The 24,032-nt window shown below is 34.3% G+C and overlaps 1 protein-coding gene across 1 annotated transcript in view; it reads right to left on the bottom strand.

Annotated features, from left to right (window-relative positions):
* Window positions 1–24,032, bottom strand: part of LOC126778466 (protein enabled) — a 44,872-nt gene that overhangs the window by 7,896 nt on the left and 12,944 nt on the right. The window contains exons 2-3 of the mRNA XM_050502040.1: window positions 7,359–7,871; window positions 573–738 (exon numbers count right to left, since the gene is read on the bottom strand). Of these exons, the coding sequence (XP_050357997.1) occupies window positions 573–738; window positions 7,359–7,864 (672 nt within the window). The 5' untranslated portion in view covers window positions 7,865–7,871. The remainder of the gene's footprint in view (window positions 1–572; window positions 739–7,358; window positions 7,872–24,032) is intronic.

Below are 24,032 nucleotides of genomic sequence, written 5' to 3'. Positions count from 1 at the left end.
TCGGACAGTAAACATCACCTTGTCAGCCGAATTTGAAAATTCTCAGAATTTTCCGACCAACCTGCACGTAGACTAAAAAAAAAAAAAAAACTTTTTTTTTAAATGAAGTTCTTGAGGAACCAACTTATATAAAGTTATATATAGAATGTTTACAATAGCTAATCGGCTTAATAAAATCGGTCTCCTAAGAAATGTAAGCATTGCAATTTTACAAGAATTCCGAATAGCAAACTTACTAAGTAGAGCATATCTAACTGGGCAATTGATTTTTTTTTGTCATTATTAGAAGAATTATATTACAATTACATTATTAAAAAAAAAAAAACTTTTTAATAACAATTAAAAGTTTTAATACTCGAATTAAATATTAATATTTTTAAAGCTAAGTACCAGACTCGTGCTATCGACTGTCGACGATGTTAACCTGTGGTTTTTTTAACATTATCATTTTAACATTATGACGTCACAAACATGTCTGGTCCATTTTGTACTGACGTGATATTGACATGTACAAAATAGTAATTATTTTATAATATAAGATATGTGTGATAGTATAGATATATAATACTGACTTCGTGATCGTTCAGCTTCCTGCCCACCACTCGGAAGGTATTGTGCTGGGTGTGGTGGTAGATATGAACTTTGGAGAGACCGGAGCTCGAGCCTGACGGTATCCATCGTTTCATGGTGTCGTCGTACACCATGACGGATGCGCGCGCGCTGCTTATCGATTGCTCGCTGTAAAGAAAAAAAAAGAATAATTATTATTAATATATAAAGAAATGTCAAAAGATATTATTAGTCGGCTGATTAAAAATATAAGACTATTAAAAAAAATTATAATTGTATTGTAAATCGAATCACAGCTAATAATATTTATTAAAAAAAAACGTGCCAAAAAAATTATACGCCAATGTCTTTTAACAACTAAAATTGATCCAATAATATTAATATATAATGTCCTCCAGACCGATTTCGGCCACGGCGGCCAATATCAAGAATCACTTCCGACTTTCAGACTCCGGGCTGCTACTGAGAATTTTCTGACAGAAAAACCCAATAACTTTTTACTGGCCCGACCTGGGAATTGAACCCAGGACCTCCGGATCTGCGGCCTTATATCAAGCCACTAGACCAACGAGGCAGTTAATATATATACATACTCCATTACATTTAATATATACGGACTGTATACGGACGTATGGCAATAAAATTTTACTACATACATAAGTCAGCAATAACTCCATCACAAATATAAAAGATCATACGGAAGGTTACTGATCCTCATTACATACTCAGGATAAACTACCTCGGGGTATCGATTCGGCCCCAGGAGATTTGAGTAAGAGCCGCGTCGAGACGGGTTAACAAACCGTTTAAGATTTTCGCAAGTATTATGTAATCAACCCACGCTTGGTCGATTACGAGAACAACATGACAATCTTAAGCTACCTACAGCGAGGTATATGCTTATTACGTTATTGTGCAATTTGAGATATACTATATTTCACCTATTTAGGCATTTATATTAGAATAAAAAGCTTATCTCCGTAATCTTTAACATCCGTAACACCACAATCAACCTCTCAAAGTCTACTGTGTAAGCTAATCATTTTACAGTTTAGATTATATCAATGGACGAAAGCGAAACGAAGTTTAAGAACACGAGCACCTCAACGAAAGAGCGAAGCGATAGCGTCGCTGAATAATTCGTCCCAGCAAACTTTGTGTCATCAATATATGATACAAATTTCATTGTATCTAATGATATTAATAATCTAAATATTGTATCTGATGAGTCAGGTTCTCTATTCTTTACATTATACTTGGCACTCTTGAATTAATCAAGTCAGTAGTCAGTTAGTCAATTTCACGAATGTTAAATTTAATGTCAAGCTGCCATCGGTTCGGAATGTAGATGATACAGAGAGAATCGACCAAAAGCTCAGCAGTTTTATAATTTATAGGTAACTAGCCATAGCAACGTCTGTCTATATATCTAGTCGTGACTCTGTATACCATTAAAAGGATTATATTTTAATAGAATATAATATGAGCAATCAAAACTGTAAACAATCATTTATTATCTTTGTTTATCTTGAGTTTGAACAAGAAAAAAAATATAAGCATATTGTAGCACTATAAATGTTGAAAAGTTAAAGTAGTAGGCAGCTCCATACCAAATTACAACAAGAAGATTTGAACGGTATGCCAGTGATTAGTGTGAGTTTGGTTGAATCGATGCTTTTCGATATATTTCCTGCGCTGTGATTTTGTCAGCCGATTGTTACCATTGAAGTTACCATTGAATTTTGAGCACGGTCACAACTATCAAAGGAAAGCCAACTATGCAGGTGATACTTTCTATTACTTCGCTTTCATGATCAGATGGAACAGCAATCCGACACTATTGATGAAAGATCAGGCTCAGGCGTTGTGACTTTATGTGCATTCCGTGGAATATATAAATATTCCGTGGAATATATATATATATATTTATTATTGAATTAAACTAAATCTATTTAGGTTATCTGACTCAGGATGCGAACCCGGGACCGACGGCAGTTAATTTCAAATACACGCGAATGTCATTTTTGCGATTATCATTTATTATGCAGATATGCTGTATACAAAAAAAAAAATGCATTATCCTTTCAAATTACGCCATAATTCAATAAAAACGATGAAAATCAATTTAATAGCACTGGTCTTTATTTTAATCATACAACGAGATAATGTCAATTAAGACAAAAATATCAACGACAGGATACGTTTGGTTACGTCAGCCGTCGTCAGCCGTTTATAAAGGTTAAGCAACATTGACCCAAGAAATTGATATACTAAAAAAAATTACGATTAATAACCGAACGGATGCAATTAAATTACATAAAATAAAAACTATTGAATAACACGTGATACCTCTGCGTACGGAACGCAACAATACAAAGTATTGCTGTTTAGAATATATGATTAGTGAGTGGTACCGGGCTTCCACAGAAACCTACCACCTAGTCAAATTCAGACAATCGACTTTGCCACAGACGTTAGAACTAAATTTACAGTAATACCATAAACAACCTCTCAAAGTGTATTGTGTAAGCTAATCATTATACAGTTTAGATTATATCAATGGATGAAAGCGAAACGAACCTTGAGAACACGAGGACCTCAAAGACAGCGCGAAGCGATAGCGTCGCTGAATAATTCGCCACAACAAAATCTGTGTCATCAATATATGATACATATGTAATTATAGCTTTGTTATTTAATTAGCGGAAACGAGCAACTACTCAGGTTGTCTCAGAAGAATCTACATTCCGAACCGGTGGTAGTTTTACATTTAATATAATCCTGTAAAGTAACGCCTCATAAAAGTCTACTTTTATAAAATATTAAAAGTATACTCGATTTATAAATGTTACAAAACTGTGCCCAAAACACTGTGCAACAAAAGAAAAAAAAATAGGAAATTTCAACGTCTAATAAAAGACAACAAGTACAACCCCACCTTTAGCTTTTAGGCTTCGCTCGAACACGCAAGTGTATTTAAATTTCGAACGTCAATCGCGCTCGACTTGACAGTTTTGTCATTGCCGTTTGTCAGTTATGCAACGTCGTTCAGCGAGGGCGGACGTGGGTCGATTGCTTCAGAAGGTCATGTATTCATACAATCTGTGTTTAGGTTAAACGAGATTGATTACTTTTTATTTGTTATGGTACAATAAAACTATCGTCGTAAAGTCATGTGTTTAATATTTCACGTTAATGGTTGTATGGCTTATCTATCGTTTACATAACACTTTTAGCCGATTACGATGAACTCGAGGACGCATTTACGTGTTGTTCGTGTACATACATATTGTATGTTACGTGTATGGTTATTATAATTGATTAATTATGTCAATGACTACGTATAGGTCGTTATAATCACATGATAAAAATAAATCGCGTACATACAAACAGATTGGGGACATAAATAACTAATATGAAGAATTAATTGTTACGAATGCAAATCCACAACTGATGTAACAATTTTTTTTTATAGCGTAGGTAGACGGACTAGCATATGGGCCACCTGATGGTAAGTGGTCACCAACGCCCATAGACATTGGCATTGTAAGAAATGTTAAACATCGCTTATTTCGTCAATGCGCCACCAACTTTGGGAACTAATGTTATGTCCCTTGTGCCTGTAATTACACTGGCTCACTTGCCCTTCAAACCGGAACACAACAATACCGAGTACTGCTGTTTTGCGGTAGAATATCTGATGAGTGGGTTGTACCTACCCAGACGAGCTTGCACAAAGCCCTATCACCAGTACAATTTGCAAACACATAATCCCATAATCGTAATACAAAAATAATTCAGATATCTGATTTTCTAAAATAAACATAAATTTATTATCTAAATATAATTCGAGACATTTTAATAATTTTAAACTGACGTGGTTTAAAAGTTAACAAAAAATATTTTACTCAATACGAATATTCGGCAGGTTTACCGAAACATTCTCATCGTGTCAAAACTTTTTAATTGAAAGATAAATTATTTTTTCACAAAGTTTAACAACAAATTAACTTTAACGTTTTTCAGCTATTTAAATCGCACAATAAATGATACAAAAAACTGAATAAAAATGAAGTGATCAATTTTAGAAGAGATATTTACTCATTATAGTAAATATATACTACATAAGCAGTTATTATTACATACATATTTGTTCTTTCAAGTCTTTCAATCCCGTTTCTTTCAATAACCGCTGGACCAACTGCTCTACACTTACATATCTACAATATTTTATCGTTTATTAAACGATTGCAGAATTATGTCATATATTTTAGACGCTTGCGTTAATTTTTTTTATCTCATTGTAACCAGACCAAATTTAAGTAAGACTCGAGTGGGCAGAAAGGTGCCCACCACATGTCCATACAAGATGTCGGAAAGTAATAAAAAAAAGTTGCATCATTTGAGGATGAACGATTTTTTTAAGTAACCAGATCTTATTTATATTCAAAAATGTTAGAATATGTATTATTTATTTAATACTTTAGTCACGACGTCAACAGTGAAACATTTCAATCTAAGGTTGATTTTACTACGTCTTCGGTGAGAATAGACAAATAGATTGACGAATATTCCAAAATCATTGTGGAATTATCATTAATCCGTAATGATAAGGCATCACTATTATTTCGAATAACAAAACAAACGAAACGAAAGCTGGTCAATTGAGCTGTTCTTCGGTAATCAATTTTATTATATAAAATTACAGTCTTGACCGAGTCGATTTTAACAAAACTTTCACTATTGAAAGTTGGGATTGTTTAATGGTGTGAGTGGGCTCCTTTGTTGGATGTATTAAAAAAAAAAACTTTTGTTTTTAGAACATTCAGTCCCTTTGGACTTTGGCTCCTATATCCATCCAATGTATATAAAAAGTGTAGCTATTGAGTTTCTTGTCAATAAAATCTAAATTCCGATCGCAAAAGTGTTTGTAACAGCGTACTTGAATAAAGTATATTCCGACTTTAATATAAAATCGTTAAGTAGTAAATTCTTCAGTGTATCTAACAACCAGCATTAAAGCAGCGTGACTTAAGCTTGTGGTCTTCCTATGATAGAAGACTGTTTTTTGTCAAACACGTTTACATTGTAAAAATATTTCCTAATACATATACTACTTACTAGAAATGCTTATTATAAAGAAGTAATTAAAGTGAGTTTATTAATAAATTTTCTGCTCGTAGGTAAATATATCAAGGCGTCAGAATAAAACCAGAGTATTAAATCGCTATATCATACCTATGAGATACTAAGAAATATAAATAATAATAATATCCTGGGACACTTTTCACACACGGCCATCTGATCCCAAATTAAGCTTGTACAGAGCTTGTGCTATGGAAACCAGACAACTGATATACTACATATACTACTTTTTCTTTTGTAAATACATACTTATATAGATAATTACACCCAGACTCAGGACAAACAGACATGTTCATGCACACAAATGTCTGTCCTGGGTGGGAATCGAACCCACAACCTTCGGCGTGAAAGGCAAGTGTTCCACCAACCACGCCAACCGGCTCGTCGTATATATATGTATATTTGAATTGAAAGTTTCACGAATACATATAATACAATCTCAAGAAAAAAACGGGTTAATATATATTAAATTAAAATATAATTACTCCATTTCTACACAAGAATCTTATCGCGAGAAACCTGACAGACACATAATCTCAAGCATTTTAAACGAAATGTAATCCTCGAAATAATTCCTAACAATTGTTAGGGTAATTAAGAGAGTAACGAGTTTATCGCACTACCTGACTATTTTTTGTTTAAGTAAACATTTCTATGAAAACTTTATGAGCAGTGAAACCAAAATAACGGATACCTTTTGTTCTATTCATTCGGGTAACTGTTTTAACGGCAATTATACTCTGAAATGAAATCTTTGAAACTATTCTTTTTTTACATTAAATATTATGTGACCACCACTCACAATGGTGCAAACTGGTGATGAGTGGTCTCGTTATTGTGAAAATACATAGACCAACAATTGAGGGATATTAACTTCTATCTCCTTTCTACTGGCTATTGCTGTCTCACTCACACTTCAAACTAAAATAGTTATCCATAGAATACCTGATAAACAAATGATTTTTGTTCAGGCCTTCACAGAACCCTCTATAAAAACATAGATTTTTCCCGCGTCTTCATTCCCATAACATACTTCATAACCTCCAATAGATCGAATAATAACGTAAAAAATTGATTATTGTATTGGAACGCGTTATCCGGGACTTAGACTAATCTATTTAAAACCTAAACAATAATCATCCTTTGGCTGTATAATAATTGTTGTTGGTTTAAAAAATATATTTAAAAAAAAACTCATTCCATTTGTATACTTTATGTATACAAATGTCAAATTACTATATAATTATAGTTATGACAAACAAAACTGTCGAAATAAACACAATTTCGAATCTCTATAGCTTATTACACCTCATACAATACAATTAATTCACTGATTCCAAAATTGATATTGAATTTTAATTTTACATCATCGAAATATACCTGAAATGTGAATTTGTTTTCAATTATAAATATGTCCAATACGCAATACAAAATATAATTCTTATTTTGCAGTGTAATTAACCATACAGTATACATCAATGGAACAGTACAGCTCAATTATAATAACCTGCGATGCACGTAACCTCTATTTCTCTCTATCGTCATCGACTTGACATTTGAAAAAAGAAGACAGCATCGTTTACTAATCATCCCTAAAACAAAATTTACAAACTATTCAAATTAAAACAACACGTGTTACTCACTGCGCCCAGTAATCCTCCCAATTCTTTTCTCTCGTCGAACCGTATCCTCTGGGTAAAGTGGCCGTCTTACCCCTCCCGTTTAAGGAGGCACTCTCTCTTTTATCCGGGAGGCTCATGACCGAATGCCTTTGGACCGGCTCCGAACGGAACGATTGGAGGGAAATTGTGTCGTCTGATTTAAGACTTGTCTGGGAACCTTTCAAGCCGTTCTGATTTTGATTCGTTTGTCCGTATTCGTTTCTCTGATCGTCAGATATAATTACGCCGTTGTCACTATTTATCCTGTTTAAATGTGGTCGCGGCAAAGGCCGGCGGTATTCGAAGCTGTCCGCCTTTGTTACGGAAGACGAACGTTTCATTTTTGGCGATTCCTGGACGCTAGTCAGAGACGGCATCTTCGATTCCTTTTCCAGGACTATCTCATGTTCGATCTGCGTCTGAACATGGGCCAGCATCTCTTCGAGATCGCCCAAGTCCGGGTTCAAGTTCATTTTCATTCGCCTCATTTTGTCACTACAAACACATGCACTATTCAAAAATGGGTCCTTTGACGTCTATTGTTGAAGCACTACACCACTACGTAACATTTTTTTAACGCGAATCACGTGCTCTCTCTCCGAGGGCGCGCGGCAAACTGGCAGTATTTCGTTAAGTATGACATAGTTATCAATCAGTTGACTGTCTAACCTCAATACGCATCACCAGTTATCACTTGACATCCGATACGAGATAAATAAAACCATTTTTATTTGCAAAACATTTTTGTATTTAACCCTATTGTAATAAGGAAGTGCTAGTTTTATTGATTTTAAATGTATAAAGACAATGATCGATGGGCAAATTTTGTGTGTTTAACAATAACAGTCACTATTATAATGAATTAAGATCGATTTTTCTTTGTATATAGTCTATTGTGCCATTCTAGCCTTCAAGTTCAGTACGAAAGTAGTAATTTCCTATATTAATAGAACGAAATAGAAAGGCCACAACGAAGGTATTAAATATCATATAAAAACTGTAAAGTATCAAAATTAATTCTCATTAAATATATGTCACTATTGTATACAACATTTCCTATGACTACCTTCACGGCCTTGAAAATATAATGAATATATTTGTGTTAGTGAGCTTTTCGAGTGTGCGTAAATGACCGATTCTGTACCTGAAAGCACTAGCGAAAAATGCTTAAAAGTACTGCATTATATATTTGTTACTTTATTTAGAGTTTTTTGTACACATAATTGAATTTCTTTTAAAATTAATACTATATTAAAAATTTACTTTTCTGTGTTCACATTATTATTATTTTTTTTTACTATTAATAGGCCAGCGTTTGACCGTTGACTTGCCTGATGTTAAGCATCGACACGGTCTAAGATCATGTAGCACGCTTGCCTATAAGAAATATTTTAATAATATTTTTTTATGTTATAGATAGGCGAACGAATAAACACCGTCCATACACATAAGTTTAATGGTTTAGATATATAAATAAGGTACGTCCCTGATCACAGATCTTTTAGATTTATTAATAATTGAACTTTTAAAGCGCATACTATTTCATCCATATCCAGATGAGCGAATCAGTGTAACCATTCGTAAACGACCAGCCTCTCAGATCTGTAACGAGAACGACGGTCGCGACTCGCAGAGGTTTTAGTGGGTAAGAAAATAATATAATAAATATAACCAGCATTCCGAATTATATGATTCTTTGAAATCATCAGTCATTTTCCGATGAAATCGTTTAGTAATAAAAACACGATCACCAAATATATACGGAAATATTATACATTCTTTCTATTAGTATATGGGATTAGTCATTCACGATATAATATTGTACGATCTGTTGTCCTTTTTTTAACGCTGGAAAAACGGATTACGTGTTGTTTACACCACGGGAACAGTATGGGGGGGGGGTATACGGGGCTCGCCGGTGTCCAAGGTGCCGAGTTCACCCCGAGCATCGGAATACCCACTAAAAAACCAGCGGTACCCTTTCCGTCTTAACGAAGACGCCACGGGATCGCTTGCGCATGCTACCATGAACGGGCTGTTCTCGATCAACGTCATGATTATATAACAACAATTTTAAAAAAATACATTCAACCGACTTTTAAAATAGGAGAACGTTCTCAATTCACTAGATTTTTATTTTTATTAGCTTTTTCCACCACGCCGTTCCAATACGAATTGGTGGATACACATGAGACATATTTCGACACATGCCGGCCTCTAAACGAAGTCTTTCTTAACCGACGAGCACGAGATGAATATAAGCAAATTACGCACATTAAAATTTAAAGTACTTGTATACTACTCATTGGGTCATCTCGCCTGGACATAAAATAACTTATTTCAATAGATGTATATAAAAATTGTAATCGACATTATTCAATATACAATTTTGCAATAACATTGAATATAGCCCGCATATATTTTACGTGATTATTATCAAAATCTCTTTGTAAGAATAATTGTTTTTGATTTGTTATAGGGGTGGTACAATGAAATCTGTTCTGACATTTACAAAAAATATATATATATATATATATATATAGCCGAGATGGCCTAGTGAAGTACCACTGAATTTTCATGTGCTTAATTTGTGTTTATAATTCATCTCATGCTTGACGGTTAAGGAAAACATAGCGAGGAAATCGGCATGTGACTAATTTCATTGAAATTATGCGTATGTATATATACATATGTATTCTACCAACCCGCATTGGAGCAGCGTGGTGGATTAAGCTCCAACCCTTCTCCTCAAAAGGGAGAGGAAGCCTTAGCCCAGCAGTGGGACATTAACAGGCTGTTAGTGTAATATATTGAATCTCAAGACCTCATCAGCTCACTTAGAGCAATATCGTGTATTCAGCTCAAACAGACAGTCCTCCCAACTAACGGAAAAGAAACTTACCGGACGGTTTTTAATACGGTTTTCACCAAAGAACGGAGCGATTCATGAAAAAGGTTTAAGTGTATAATTCGGAAAGGTTTTGTGTACACACAACATGACAATGATTGTTGAAGGTATCGGAAAAAATGATAACGACTGGGAGCTTTACTAGCGTGCGCTGCGTAAACCAATAGAGTTATAAGTAATACGATATAAATATTTTATGTGGACCCTCATTCCCGTGCGAACCCGGGTCGGGTAACTAGTAAAACAAATATATAAAAAAAAAACTTTACGTCGCCCATATAAGGTATAATATATTTTTCATATACAACCTTTTAAGGATTACAAGGATAGTTGACAAAAATAAGGCTCATGAAATAAATTGCCTATAAATAGAATTCAATTCACTGAATATAGAAGATTTATATTAATACATAAAATACAAATTAATTACAACAATAGAATCTTAGAACCGACGAAATCAACTTCAATTATACTAAGAGATCAAAACGTATAATAATTTATTAATCTGCATTGCACAATGAGTGTTACAGTAAGTCGCAACTCTATAACAATCAGCTGTACACTTAAGTGATTTCTCTTAAACTCAATTAGTTCGGAACCGTACTGATGTCATGCGCCCGCGCATCGTCAATTGTTAAATTGTTTTGATTGGTCAACGCAGGTGCTCGAGTGCATTGTAATCATTACACCTAACGATTTGTTTTGAGAATGTATACGAATGTTTATTTTGAAAATCATCTTATATCACTCTAAAGATTTATTTGAAACTACGTATCAATTTTACTATGTCATGGCTGTAGCTTTATTAAGCTTATTGTTTGTAAACATCTTAGCGCTCCTTTGCACTCATACTAAATTTTTTAACAACCCTTTATCCCAGAAGGCGTTAGTAAGTTAGTATTACGAATGTTAAAAAATAAGTCATATTATTTTATAGAATATATAATTGACGATAAAAATAGCGTGGATTTAATATACGATGGTTTCTATGAAGAACAGTACAACTAACAAGCGACTTTACTCATACTGCCAGAACGAAATGAACGGATGGATGTTTTTATTTATCTTACGACGATTTAAAAAACTTGGTTTTTTAAGTGTGATTACCGACCAATATATAGTGTTATATTTTTATTATATATACATAGCACTCATAAGTGTGAGAGCATAAGTTCACTCCCTATTCCTCACTCTCTCTCAATCCAACACGACAGGAGACAGTTCAGCCAATACCAACGGCTTTAAAAGTAAATGTAACAGTCTATGTTCACTTCTATGCTAAGTACTCCAACGCTTTGAGGAGAACCACTACACTGCTCCAATGAGGGTTGGTCGATAAATATGCGGCAGAATTACAGTTAAATTATCTAATTTAACTGTAATTCTGCCGATGCATATCTATGCATGCATATTTCCTTCAGCGCTGCACGATATAAATTATAAACATTAATTACTCACTCGAAAAATCATTGGTGCTTGCCTGGGTTCGAACCCGCGTGTATTAATTCACGAGTCATCGACTTTTCAGAAATTGAATCTTACTCATCTACTTTAGCAATATAATAAAAAACCACTAATAAAATAAATTGATTAGCTGTATTTAAAGCTCAGTTCTAAAAATATTTAAGGTTATATGTTATACAGACGAAGCTTGCATGCGATTTATATCTTAAATACAATTAAAATCATTTCTAATTCATTCCTTGATCTTAATACGAGTAACGAGACACCATTGTTTAATGAACACGTTTACGAGTTATTAGCGACATGACAGTTTGATGTATGCTATTAAAATTAACAAATCTACGTCGGTTAAGGAAAGGCGTTATTAATGGTTTAGCAGAATTATAGTTTACATAAAATTCATACATTGCCCTTTACGTATTAGGTACCCAATCTTTTTTTCTGTGTCCGTGAAAACGTGTATGCAAAATTTCATGATAATCGCTTGTAAAGGTTAAGTAGTTGAAATGTTAAAACGTAACAAGCAAACTCACATTCACATTTATAATATTAGTTACGAATACATTATAATAATAACCGAATTGACTGCCTCGTTGATCTAGTGGCTTGATGTAAGGCCGCAAACCCGGAGGTCCTGGGTTCAATTCCCAGGTCGGGCCAATAAAAAGTTATTGGGATTTTTTGACAGAAAATTCTCAGTAGCAGTCCGGAGTCTGGAAGTGTGTACACTCCCGTGCCTCGGAAAGCACGTAAAGCCGTTGGTCCCGCGCCTTAACTCTTTCCGGTCGTGTCGGATTGCCGTCCCATCGGATTATGAGAGTTAGGGAATAGAGAGTGCATCTGTGTTTACGCACACACTTGTGCACTATAATATCTCCTGCGCAGTTGGTTAATCTCTCTTGAGATTGGCCGCCGTGGCCGAAGTCGGTCTGGAGGACATTATTATTATTAATAATAATCGAAACATACACAAACATATGAACGGATTACCTCGTGACCTACAACTTTACTAACAACCTAACTACATGGAAGTTAAATAATACATAATACTACCCCTGCGGCACTCGGAACGGTTAATAAACGAACATTTATTTTTTCAATTTATCAATATAATGATAATGTAATTTATTAAATTATAAATAGGATGAATCTTCGCGTCACGCTCTGGGAAGTGAGCCGAGAGAAATCGAGTAGCGGGCCAGTTGTAGAAAAGCTGTCTGGTAAACATGTTACAGAGGTGAGAGGAGCGTTTATATCTAAAAAACACATATAAATATATATTTTTAACGTTTTATCATCCTTAAGTATGATTATGAGTGTATGCTCTACTTTTTACATTTACGTTGACTTTACTCTCGGGAAAGGCTGATTGAAAGAGGTCACTTACTTATTGGTTTATTAAGTCTTGTAATGCATCGCCAATATAATATAAATATATTTTATTTGTCGTGTACAATAAAAAAACATTAACATAATGAATTGAAATCTTATGATTTAAGAATTGATTGACGAGCCGGTTGGCGTGGTTGGTACATACTTGCCTTTCACGCCGAAGGTGGTGGGTTCGATTCCCACCCAGGACAGAAATTTGTGTGCATGAACATATCTGTTTGTCTTGAGTCTGGGTGTAATTATCTATATAATGTATGTATTTACAAAAAAAAGTGGTATATGTAGTATATCAGTTGTCTGGTTTCCATAGCACAAGCTCTGTACAAGCTTAATTTGGGATCAGATGGCCGTGTGTTAAAAATGTCCCAGGATATTATTTTTATTGATAACCTAGCATCATTCGCCTTGGCAAGCAACCGCTCACGCTTCCGCTAATCGCTCTGTAACACAATTCGCGTTAAATTTCTACGAACGAACTGTATATTGGCACTCGATAAAGGGCACTCGAGTTATCGGAAGGCAGGTAGACTCATCAATGAAAAAAATCGTACATTTTATTTTATGATTAATAATTTCATAGGAAATATGATTAATCGAATAATTATTCCGTGAAAATATAAATTATTTAAAAATAAATGTATGTTTACTTATTACTATATAATATGACGAGTCCATTCTATGTTTTTGCTTAGTAATATTTATGTACTCTTTTCTTATAGATAATTTATTTATTTATAAAAGCACACTTAAAGCATATATATAAAGCATTGAAAAAATTAACATATATAACAATCTAATATGCATGTCAATTTGAATTAAATTGAATTAATGACAATTGAAATTAGCAAACAAGTGTACATAGCAGCCCCAGATCTTATCGAATTCAAATAACAAAAAAAAAACAGTGTTTTTTTTTAAAATGACAAAATTAAATTAAAAAATAATGTCATTGTTATAATTTATATTATTAAAAGTATTAATTTTAATATAAAGAAGTGACGTAACCTAAAGTATTTTGGTTATGGGGGTTAAATAGTAAACAGGTAGAGGGGTTGAAACGAGGACCTGCATATGAAAAATTAAAGAAATAAACAAGTCTCATAACTCATCTAGTTACATACAACAATCGTTATGTTCCAGTATTGACACGCTTATCGCTGTTGCAACACCGTCGTTTCCGGTTCGTATTCGTGAGCTCCCGTTCAGATAAAAAATGTTGACAAGTACTCATTGAAGGCAATTATTATTGTTCTCTTATATAGTTTAATTTATATTGTATAGTATATTATGAAGTCTTAATTCAGTTAAATATATAGAATTAAATAATAAATAGAAAAAGAAAAAAATAGGTGTCTTTTTTGCATATTTGTTTTATTTCATATATTTGTTTGTAAGTTATTGAGGTTTAGTGTTGCCAATAAAAAAAATAAAAATTATAATAAAAATGAAAAAAAATATTATAATGGTGAAAATTTACAGTATAATTAAATACCTTATATTTGAAATGGTAAACCTCGTCGACGTATATTTTAACTGAAAAGTTTGAATATGGACAAGCATCGTTTAATTATATATTTGTGCTTATCTGTGTGTTGTAATACAATTTATCCAAGACGGTGAAGGAAAATATAAATAAAAAATCGCGAGAAAATCTGCATGTATCGAATTATATTGTATACACAACGCGCAATAGTCAGTCAGCGGAGTCATAAAATCAGCTCCAATCTTTTCGATAAGACAAAATAACAAACAAAACAAACTCACTTTCGCGTTTATAATATTAGTAAGAATAACAAAGTTTATTTGTCCGTTTGTAACGCTTGCACGTCTTAACTAGTCAACTGATCATCAGATACATAAGGTATCTAACTCCTGAACCCTCTCAACTCACACGCGGGCCGGACGCTAGTTATATTTTCATTATTTGATTTTATCACAGTTATCATAGTTTACTGATGGTAGGGCGAACTCGTCTGGGTAGGTACAACCCACTCATCAGATATCCTACCTCAAAAGAGCAGCACTTGGTATTGTTGTGTTCCGGTTTGAAGGGTGAGTGAGCCAGTGTAATTACAGTCACAAGAGACATAACATCTTAGTTCCCAAGGTTGGTGCGTATTGGTGATGTAAGCGATGGTTAACATTTCTTTCAATGCCAATGTGTATGGGCGGTGGTGACCACTTACCATCAGGTGGCCCATTTGCTCGTCCGTCTACCTATTACATAAATAAAAAAATCATAATCTTGTATTGTCATCGATGGCCGAGTGTTAGCATCAGTCTCGCATCACGTATCCAACGTAACATCAGTTAGGTTCAAATTAGGAACACGAAGGGCTCAGGGAAGGGTATCTGGTCAAAACCAATACCATGAGTTGATGTTAATTGTCGTACAGTAGGAAGTCGCGTGATTGACCGTATCCTGCAATCGTTGCCGTGTAATTACTGCACGTAGTATGAAGCTTTAGTACCGTTAGGATAGAGGAAGATATTTTTTATAACTATCTATGACGTGATGTTACGTTATTTTATATCTCATTATTTATTTATAACTCTAAGTGAGTGAAGCTTGATTCAAGATTACAATAAAAAAATACATACTGGCCTCCAAAAAAATCGACCCACCTACATTTTTTGTAAAAAAGCTATCGTATGGTTTTAAACTACCACATATTTATATTTTTAAGATTGATAATGAAAAAATGCAATTGTAGGATTGTACAAAAACAGAAATAGTGCGCAAAAATAGGTTTTTAGGTAAATATGTGACAAAACACGAAAACACAAAATTTTACGCAATTTTATTTTTTTGTGTACAAAACGATTATGCCGTTTGTTTTTAAATTTGGGTGCCTAAATCTTACTTTAATAGGGAGTGTTACCTCCTCTTGACCTAATCACTGCCTGCATACGCCTATTAAGTGACCTGATTAGCTTTTTAATGTCTTCCTGTGGGGTCCGTTGCCATTCTTCAGTTAGGGCAGCTTCCAGTTGATTCAGGGTTTCTGGAATTGGATTTCGTGCTCGAACCGTACGTTTTAGCTGGTCCCAGAGGTGCTCTATCGGGTTTAAATCCGGACTATTGGCTGGCCACTGCATAACTGGAATTTCGACTTCCCTGAGATAGTCTTTAACAATTCTAGCGACGTGAGGTCGTGCGTTGTCATGCATAAGTTGGAAATTATCCCCAATATATCCAGCGTAAGGCATCACATGAGGCTCCAGAATGTTCGTTATGTAAGTTTCAGCATTAACAGCACGATTACGGAAAAAAACCAGCTCTGTGCGTCCCGTCAAAGAAATACCTCCCCAAAACATTGTAGAGCCTCCACCAAATCGGACTGTTTCTCGAATGCAACACTGAGAGTAGCGTTCTCCTGGCCTTCGCATGACGTTACGTCGTCCATCAGAGCCTACTAGAGACATTCGGCTTTCATCACTGAACAATACTGTCTCCCATTGGTCCAGTGTCCAATCGACGTGCTGCCTAGCAAATTGTAGTCTTGCTTGTCGATGGGATGCTGTGAGTTTTGGTCCTGTTGCTGGCTTGTGAGGGGTTAAGTTTTGCTCTGGAAGTCTTCTTCTTAAAGTATTTTCACTCACAGACACTCCACGACTTTCTCGGAGTCTACCTTGAACGTCAACAGCCGAAAGATGTCGGTTTCTTAAAGACGTCAAACCAATAAAACGGTCATCGGTCGGGTTCGTGACACGCCCCCTGACAGATCCTGGTCTACGGCGATACTCCCCAGTCTCCAAGTAGCGTTTGTACACTCTTCGCACCGCTGAACGACTTAATTTTAGTGTTCTAGCCACATTTCGCTGACTTAACCCCTCATGAATAAGAGCTACGACTTGAGCAGCTTCTACTTCAGTAGTATCCATTTTTTATGTTTAAACTTATTAAAATTATTGTTTCAACAAAGTTTCATACACTTAATCAATAATAAACATCGAACCGAGATGACTCCGCGTTAAGAACTGGAAATAAACTAACCATGCACTTTGTGCACAAAGTAACGTTTTCTTATCAATACTTTAAAAATATTCCAAATATCCTCAATAACACTTACAACTCCTCCAAATCAATATCAAGTGGGTAATAAAATGTTAAATGTATGTCCCATAAGTAAAACAATCCACCTAGGTCGTCGCATAGTTAAGATAACAACTTTGTAAGTAAAAAAATACGGGTGGGTCGATTTTTTTGGCGGCCAGTGTATATTTAGAGCACTATTAATAAAATAAACAAAACGGTCTTCGCACAAAACCGTCTGTAGACCACTGATCACATATTCTAAACAGCAATATTTATTATTGTTGTGTTCCGGTTTGAAGGTGTAACTGCAGACATGGCATATAACATCTTAGCTCCCAAGGTTGGTTGCGTATTGGCGATATAACGGATAGTAGATATTTCTTACATTGGCCCATATTCCAGCCTATATATTTCAAATAAATAATCACCGTTTTGTTTTATTTTGTTTCGCTTTAAATCAAGTAGTTGCTTTGTGAAAGTATTTACATTTGGTGTCTCTTTGACAAGCAAAAATTATCATTTATTAGACTCTGGACAGTGATGGAAGCGCATGGGAGGAAGCAATTTGAATTTTAAAGATCCCCATCCACATCGGATATTATTAGATTGAATAAATCGATAAGGACGAATAACTTAAATGCAGAAGACGACAGTATAACATATGTTTTTTATTTTGTAGAATAGGAAGGCGGACGAGCATATGGGCCATCTGATGGTAAGTGGTTACCAACGCCCATACACATTGGCATTTTAAGAAACGTTAACCATCGCTTACATCACCAATGCGCCACTAACCTTGGGAACTAAGATGTATGTCCATTGTGCCTGTAATTACACTGGCTCATTGACCCTTCAAACCGGAACACAACAAAACCAAGTACTGCTGTTTTGCGGTACAATATCTGATGAGTGGGGTACCAACCACATGAGTGGGGTATCCAGACGAGCTTGCACAAAGCTCTACCACCAGTAAGTAATATGGCATGGTATAAACAAATGTCTGTATGATAAAACTCGATTATCTTGCCGATTATTACATATTTATTGAAATAGCGATCAAATCGAATTATAACTACTTTATTAAAAACTTTCATATGCACTTTCGAGTCGACATTTGATTAAAATTCCATAGAGTTACCACCGTTTCGGAATGTAGATCTACCGACAGGAACCGGAAGAATCTCAGTAATTATTCATTTTCATCATTTAAATAAGATAAGTTTGACTAAAAATAATAATATTATATAAAAATATTACAAATAGGTTATTATATAATTTTCATATAATATATGTATACATATATTATTATCATGTATCATGTGTCCTATTACCATAATGGGTTCTATATACCTTGAATCATTTATCATTCCCCTGACCTTCAATGTATTTTGTCCTATCACCATTCATATCTTCATTTCTTTTTTCTACCTTCCTGAACATGTTACGTAACCCACAGACCATTCGCTTCTTCTTGGAATTTGCGTTTGGCTTGAAAAAAAATAAATCATCAACAATGTATAGTCCGTACATTCGGCGTATCTTTCTATTATATTTGATTGGATTTATTTTTAATGCATCTTGCATGTTTTTATTCCCAGGCAGCATTACAATCGATATTTCAAGATGTACATTCCCTTATATTAATTACACGTTACCACTTTTCACGGATAGAATAAGTGTCTAAAAAAACATTTATATCGTAATACATATTATAACTTTATCGGTTTTAGCGGCGCACGACTCTTCAGACATCGACAACAATCGTAGTCATATTTTAGTCAATTTACACAAACCATTAATGAATTATAAACCTAAACTTTTGTAATAAATTGCGCCATTCATTTTTGATAACTGTATAAAAAAATCGTTCGACGGTTTTTGATTTTATCGCGCTCAGACAGACATGGTATACACTGGTGGTAGGGCTTTGTGCAAGCTCGTCTGGGTAGGTACCACCCACTCATCAGATATTCTACCGCAAAACAGCAATACTTGATATTGTTGTGTCCCGGTTTGAAGGGTGAGTGAGCCAGTGTAATTACAGGCACAAGAGACATAAAATCTTAGTTCCCAAGGTTGGTGGCGTATTGGCTATAAGCACTGGTTGACATTTCTTACAATGCCAATGTCTAAGGGTGTTTGGTGACCACTTACCATCAGGTGGCCCATATGCTCGTCAACCTTCCTATTCTATAAAAAAAAACATCAGTTCAGATCAGTAATTTGTAGTGATACTTCTCGCACAGATTATGATACAATGCATCATCGCGTGTCTAGCGCCGACAGCATGCTTCAAATGACGCGTGAAAATTTGTTAATTAATTTTCCCACGCATAACTTCGTAGGCTTTTTAATCGATTACTTTTTATGTTTGCGTTTGTAATTCTAATGTCTATAAAGCTGATTTGTACCGTTTGTGGTTTTTATTTGATTTAACGCAATAAAATTTTATACTCAAACGAAGCTCTTTTATCATTTTTACCAAAACAGATTTACCATTACAGATATTACGATTTACAGATTTTACTCACAATATCATTTAAACGACGAAAACGTGACTAGGAAGATAATTTTAAACAATCTTTTTCAGATTGTTAGAAATGGAATTGCTCTTCCAAGTCGATTATTTCTCAGAATTTAAGTTTAAATTAAAACAAAAAAAATAGGAATAATAGTTACAACGCTTTGAAATATTTATACAATTTATTTTATATAAGTTATGTATGATAAGAAAAAAAAATTCAATATATTAGACTGAGGTGTATATTCTGAATTTAAAAAAAAACAATTCTTATCTCAATGTCAATACGAGTATTGCCTTACACTTTCCGCATGTGCGCTTCTTGCATACAAACCACAAACGGCCCCCCAAGACGTTACATAATGGTGTTTAAACAATGCATTTACGTCACAAGTTAAGCGACCGAAATACATACGAAATGAATGGAAGACATGAATGGATACCGAAAGCGATTTTGAAGTTCGTACGTATAATAAATATGTACCGCATAGTTTACATATGTTATTATTGTCTCTGATGAAAATACAATTTAAATATTTTCTTCAATTGCAGACCAAAAACATCTCTGGTCTGTATTGTATTTTCTAAAGTGGAGCTAGGTTTTAAATTGACTATCAATGAGCAATTGTAATTCTTTCTATATTGGATAAAGAATCAGAAATTACCTAACAATAACGATACTAAATAATTGATAAAACTTATAATGATATATATACAGACGAATTAATTATACCCTACTCCATCGCGAATTGATCTGTAACAATTCTTTTTTAAGCATAACATTAGTAATCAAATAACAATGACACGAATACCTTCAAAGATCAAAATGTGTTAGAAAATTACAACGCTACAAAATCCTAAGCGAGTCCTCAAGATTCAAGAGAGTATAAGCCACAATCCTTTCATCTAGTCCACAAAAGTACTCCATTCATTGTGACGTTATTTGAATAAAAAAAAACTTTCGATTCACCGCAATTCACTAAGCTAGGAAAAGCCTTCTCGGCAAATTTAACAATGGCTTAACCTGACAACTATAAATTTACAACTCATTCAAACGAAAATGCACCTTAACGAGAAGACATACGGACGAATACGAGCTAAGAAAGTGTTGTTAGCCCCGTAGCTTCAATTGCCTGGATCTTAAGGGATAATGAACTTTATATGGTTGAAATAAAGGTCGTAGAGACGAGATTTAGCGCGGGAAACGAGGCGTAGCCGCATCTAGTGCAGTGATGCGGAAATGTCTTTGTATAATTGAAGAAAAATACTGGAGCAAAACAAAAATTCATCTAGCGTTGAGAAAATCTCGAAGGCACAAAATACAAACTGCTAAGGAATTATACATTTTGGGTGAGCTTTTCAGATATCTTAATACCTTAATTTAGCTTATGGTTGAGAAGCATATTTAAAACTCAAACAAGCTCAAAAAACACAAACTTAAAAAAATTCTATACTCGGTTTTTGAAATCAAAATTTTTGTTTTAATAGCGATTTCGATCTACAAATCTCGTTTTAAGTGAATTTTTTACATGTTGTTACTACATCAACTATATACTAAGTAAAACCAGATGTTTTTAGATTGTGATATATTTTATATCTCTTTTTGTTATGATTTGTAAATATTTGATATTTATAAAATATTTTATGTAATAATTACAATAATAATACAATACAATAACAGCCTGTAAATGGCCCACTGCTGGGCTAAGGCCTCCTCTCCCTTTTTGAGGAGAAGGTTTGGAGCTTATTCCACCACGCTGCTCCAATGCGGGTTGGTGGAATACACATGTGGCAGAATTTCGATGAAATTAGACACATGCAGGTTTCCTCACGATGTTTTCCTTCACCGAAAAGCACGAGATGAATTATAAACAGAAATTAAGCACATGAAAATTCAGTGGTGCTTCTTGCCCGGCTTTGAACCCACGTACATCGGTTAAGATTCACGCGTTCTTACCACTAGGCCATCTCGACTTTTATGTAATAATTGTTTCCAATAAATACAAATAAATAAATAAATCCGTAGTAGAAAAAGCCGGAAACACTATAAAGAGTTAAGACTGCTTTAAATGAGGCGTTCTATCGATCCGCTTATTATTTCCTAAGTGCGAAGTTAGTACTTTATTTAACACTTAAAAATAAAGCACAAAATTTGCTCTTAGCACATAAAACTTGCATAGTATATTCGGGTAAACATTTCAAAACATTAACAATATATTGATTGGTTGAAGACGTTTTCGTTAGCACTGAAAGTCTACACTCGTTTCAGTCGTGACACATATTGGGGAAAGTCGCACATCACGAAGCCATTCAATTAACTAATAAATTCTGTCGTTAAAGTGGAATAATAGCTCGTAAAATTTCCACCATTGTTGACTTCAAATCAAATTACTTTATTTAACATAGAAGCATTACACTTGTTGGTAAATATGTAATAAAATTAATATTTTATGAATAAAAATAATACACTTAGCGAAGTGGACGTATTAAAGCTTAATGTGTATAAGAAGAAATCAAAGAAAAAAAATATATTTCGTTTATTCTCGATATTTTAATAAATCTTCTGTTAACAGATCACAAGTAGATATTTCCGTGAATATATAGTGCAGTGTTTTATATATGTGTTTATACGCATTCCCAGTGTTTCATTTAAAAGAGAACATAATTTTTCAAAGCTTTGCCGTCGTTCCTACCATTACAATATTAAAAACATCACATTCCATTTCCAATACCGTGTCTTTGAATTTTCGTTTTATTATAATGAAATATATTTATTAATTCCTGTATTAATTTTAACTATTTAAATTGGGATGAAATTCCATAAGTTTTTTCCTCCGAAATAACCCATTTTTATTAAGATATCTATGGCATTAATTAAAGTAGTACTAGTAAGTATATAAGTTTCAATACCCTCCTGTTATCTTTATCTATATTCAAATATTTATTTGAATGAATATATATATCTGCTTAGAATTATTATATTTATATATCTGCTAATTGTAAAAATAACGCCTGTACGGCCAAACCACAAAACCGATTTATAGGAAATTTGGTATGAAGCAAGCTTGAACCATATATATGTTAAAGTTATTATGTATAACATTACTATTGTATAACATTACTATTGTAAGCCGAGATGGCCCTGTGGTAAGAACGCGTGAATCTTAACCGATGATCGTGGGTTCAAACCCGGGCAAGCACCACTGAATTTTCATGTGCTTAATTTGTGATTATAATTCATCTCGTGCTTTACGGTGAAGGAAAACATCGTGAGGAAACCTGCATGTGTCTAATTTCACTGAAATTCTGCCACATGTGAATTCTACCAACCCGCATTGGAGCAGCGTGGTGGAATAAGCTCCAAACCTTCTCCTCAAAAAGAGGAGAGGAGGCCTTTAGCCCAGCAGTGGGACATTCACAGGCTGTTACGGTACTATTGTATACATTCTTTACAACGCTCTCGAATAATGAAAGCTGGACGATATCGATTTAACGAAAAACATCGAGTCACTCTCTCGATTCCTCGGAAGGGCCGCAATCACACCGATTTGTCACGGCAACGTCTGACTACACGCGGAACGTCTCGGGAAGAATGATAATGTTGCATTTAGCTTGGCATTCTTCGGATATTTCTCACAAACCTTCATTTAACGATAGAATGTTGACATCATTAACTATAATAGTATATAATGACTAATACTAAGCTATGAAGCGAGTCATATTTGTGAATACACCCTTACAATTTCGCAAATGCCACCGACCGTTATAGTAACAGCTTTTCTGACAAGGGGATGATTTAAAACTTATTTCAGCAAGTTCCTCTGTGTAGTCGTTGATTGATTTTATTTTTAACTTCTACTAGGTAGCGGACTGGCACCTGATGGTAAGTCTTCAACACTGCGTGTAATTCGACGTAATCATTCGTTACATCACAAATGCACCAATATTTAGAACAAAGAAGTTATTCCTTTGCGGTTCCGGTTTGAAAGAGCCAGTGTAATTAACACTGGCTCTTTCAAACCGGAACATAACAATACCAAGTAATGCTGGCGGTAGAATGAGTGATAAATGGTTGGTAAATTGGTAGAGGACACAGTTTCTCTTACCAGTGCTAGCTTTAAAGAGTACTTGACCACTTAATAAAGTACTTGAATAAAGAACATGACATAAACCATTGGCTTATGATTAATAATTAAATACAGGTAACTTATAATTATAAAATGTATAAATTATAAGACAGTTGTAATGTTGAACGCGTCAGTAGGAACCGCTATGATACGGAAGGAGCTCGCGTAGGATTTCCAGTTGATTTGATTCATGAGACGTATAATT

The sequence above is a fragment of the Nymphalis io genome, chromosome 26, assembly GCF_905147045.1.
Source record: "Nymphalis io chromosome 26, ilAglIoxx1.1, whole genome shotgun sequence".
NCBI classification, from domain to species: Eukaryota; Metazoa; Arthropoda; class Insecta; order Lepidoptera; family Nymphalidae; genus Nymphalis; species Nymphalis io.
The sequence above is the reverse complement of the archived record's forward strand: the minus strand, read 5'-3'. Positions and strand labels throughout refer to the sequence as shown.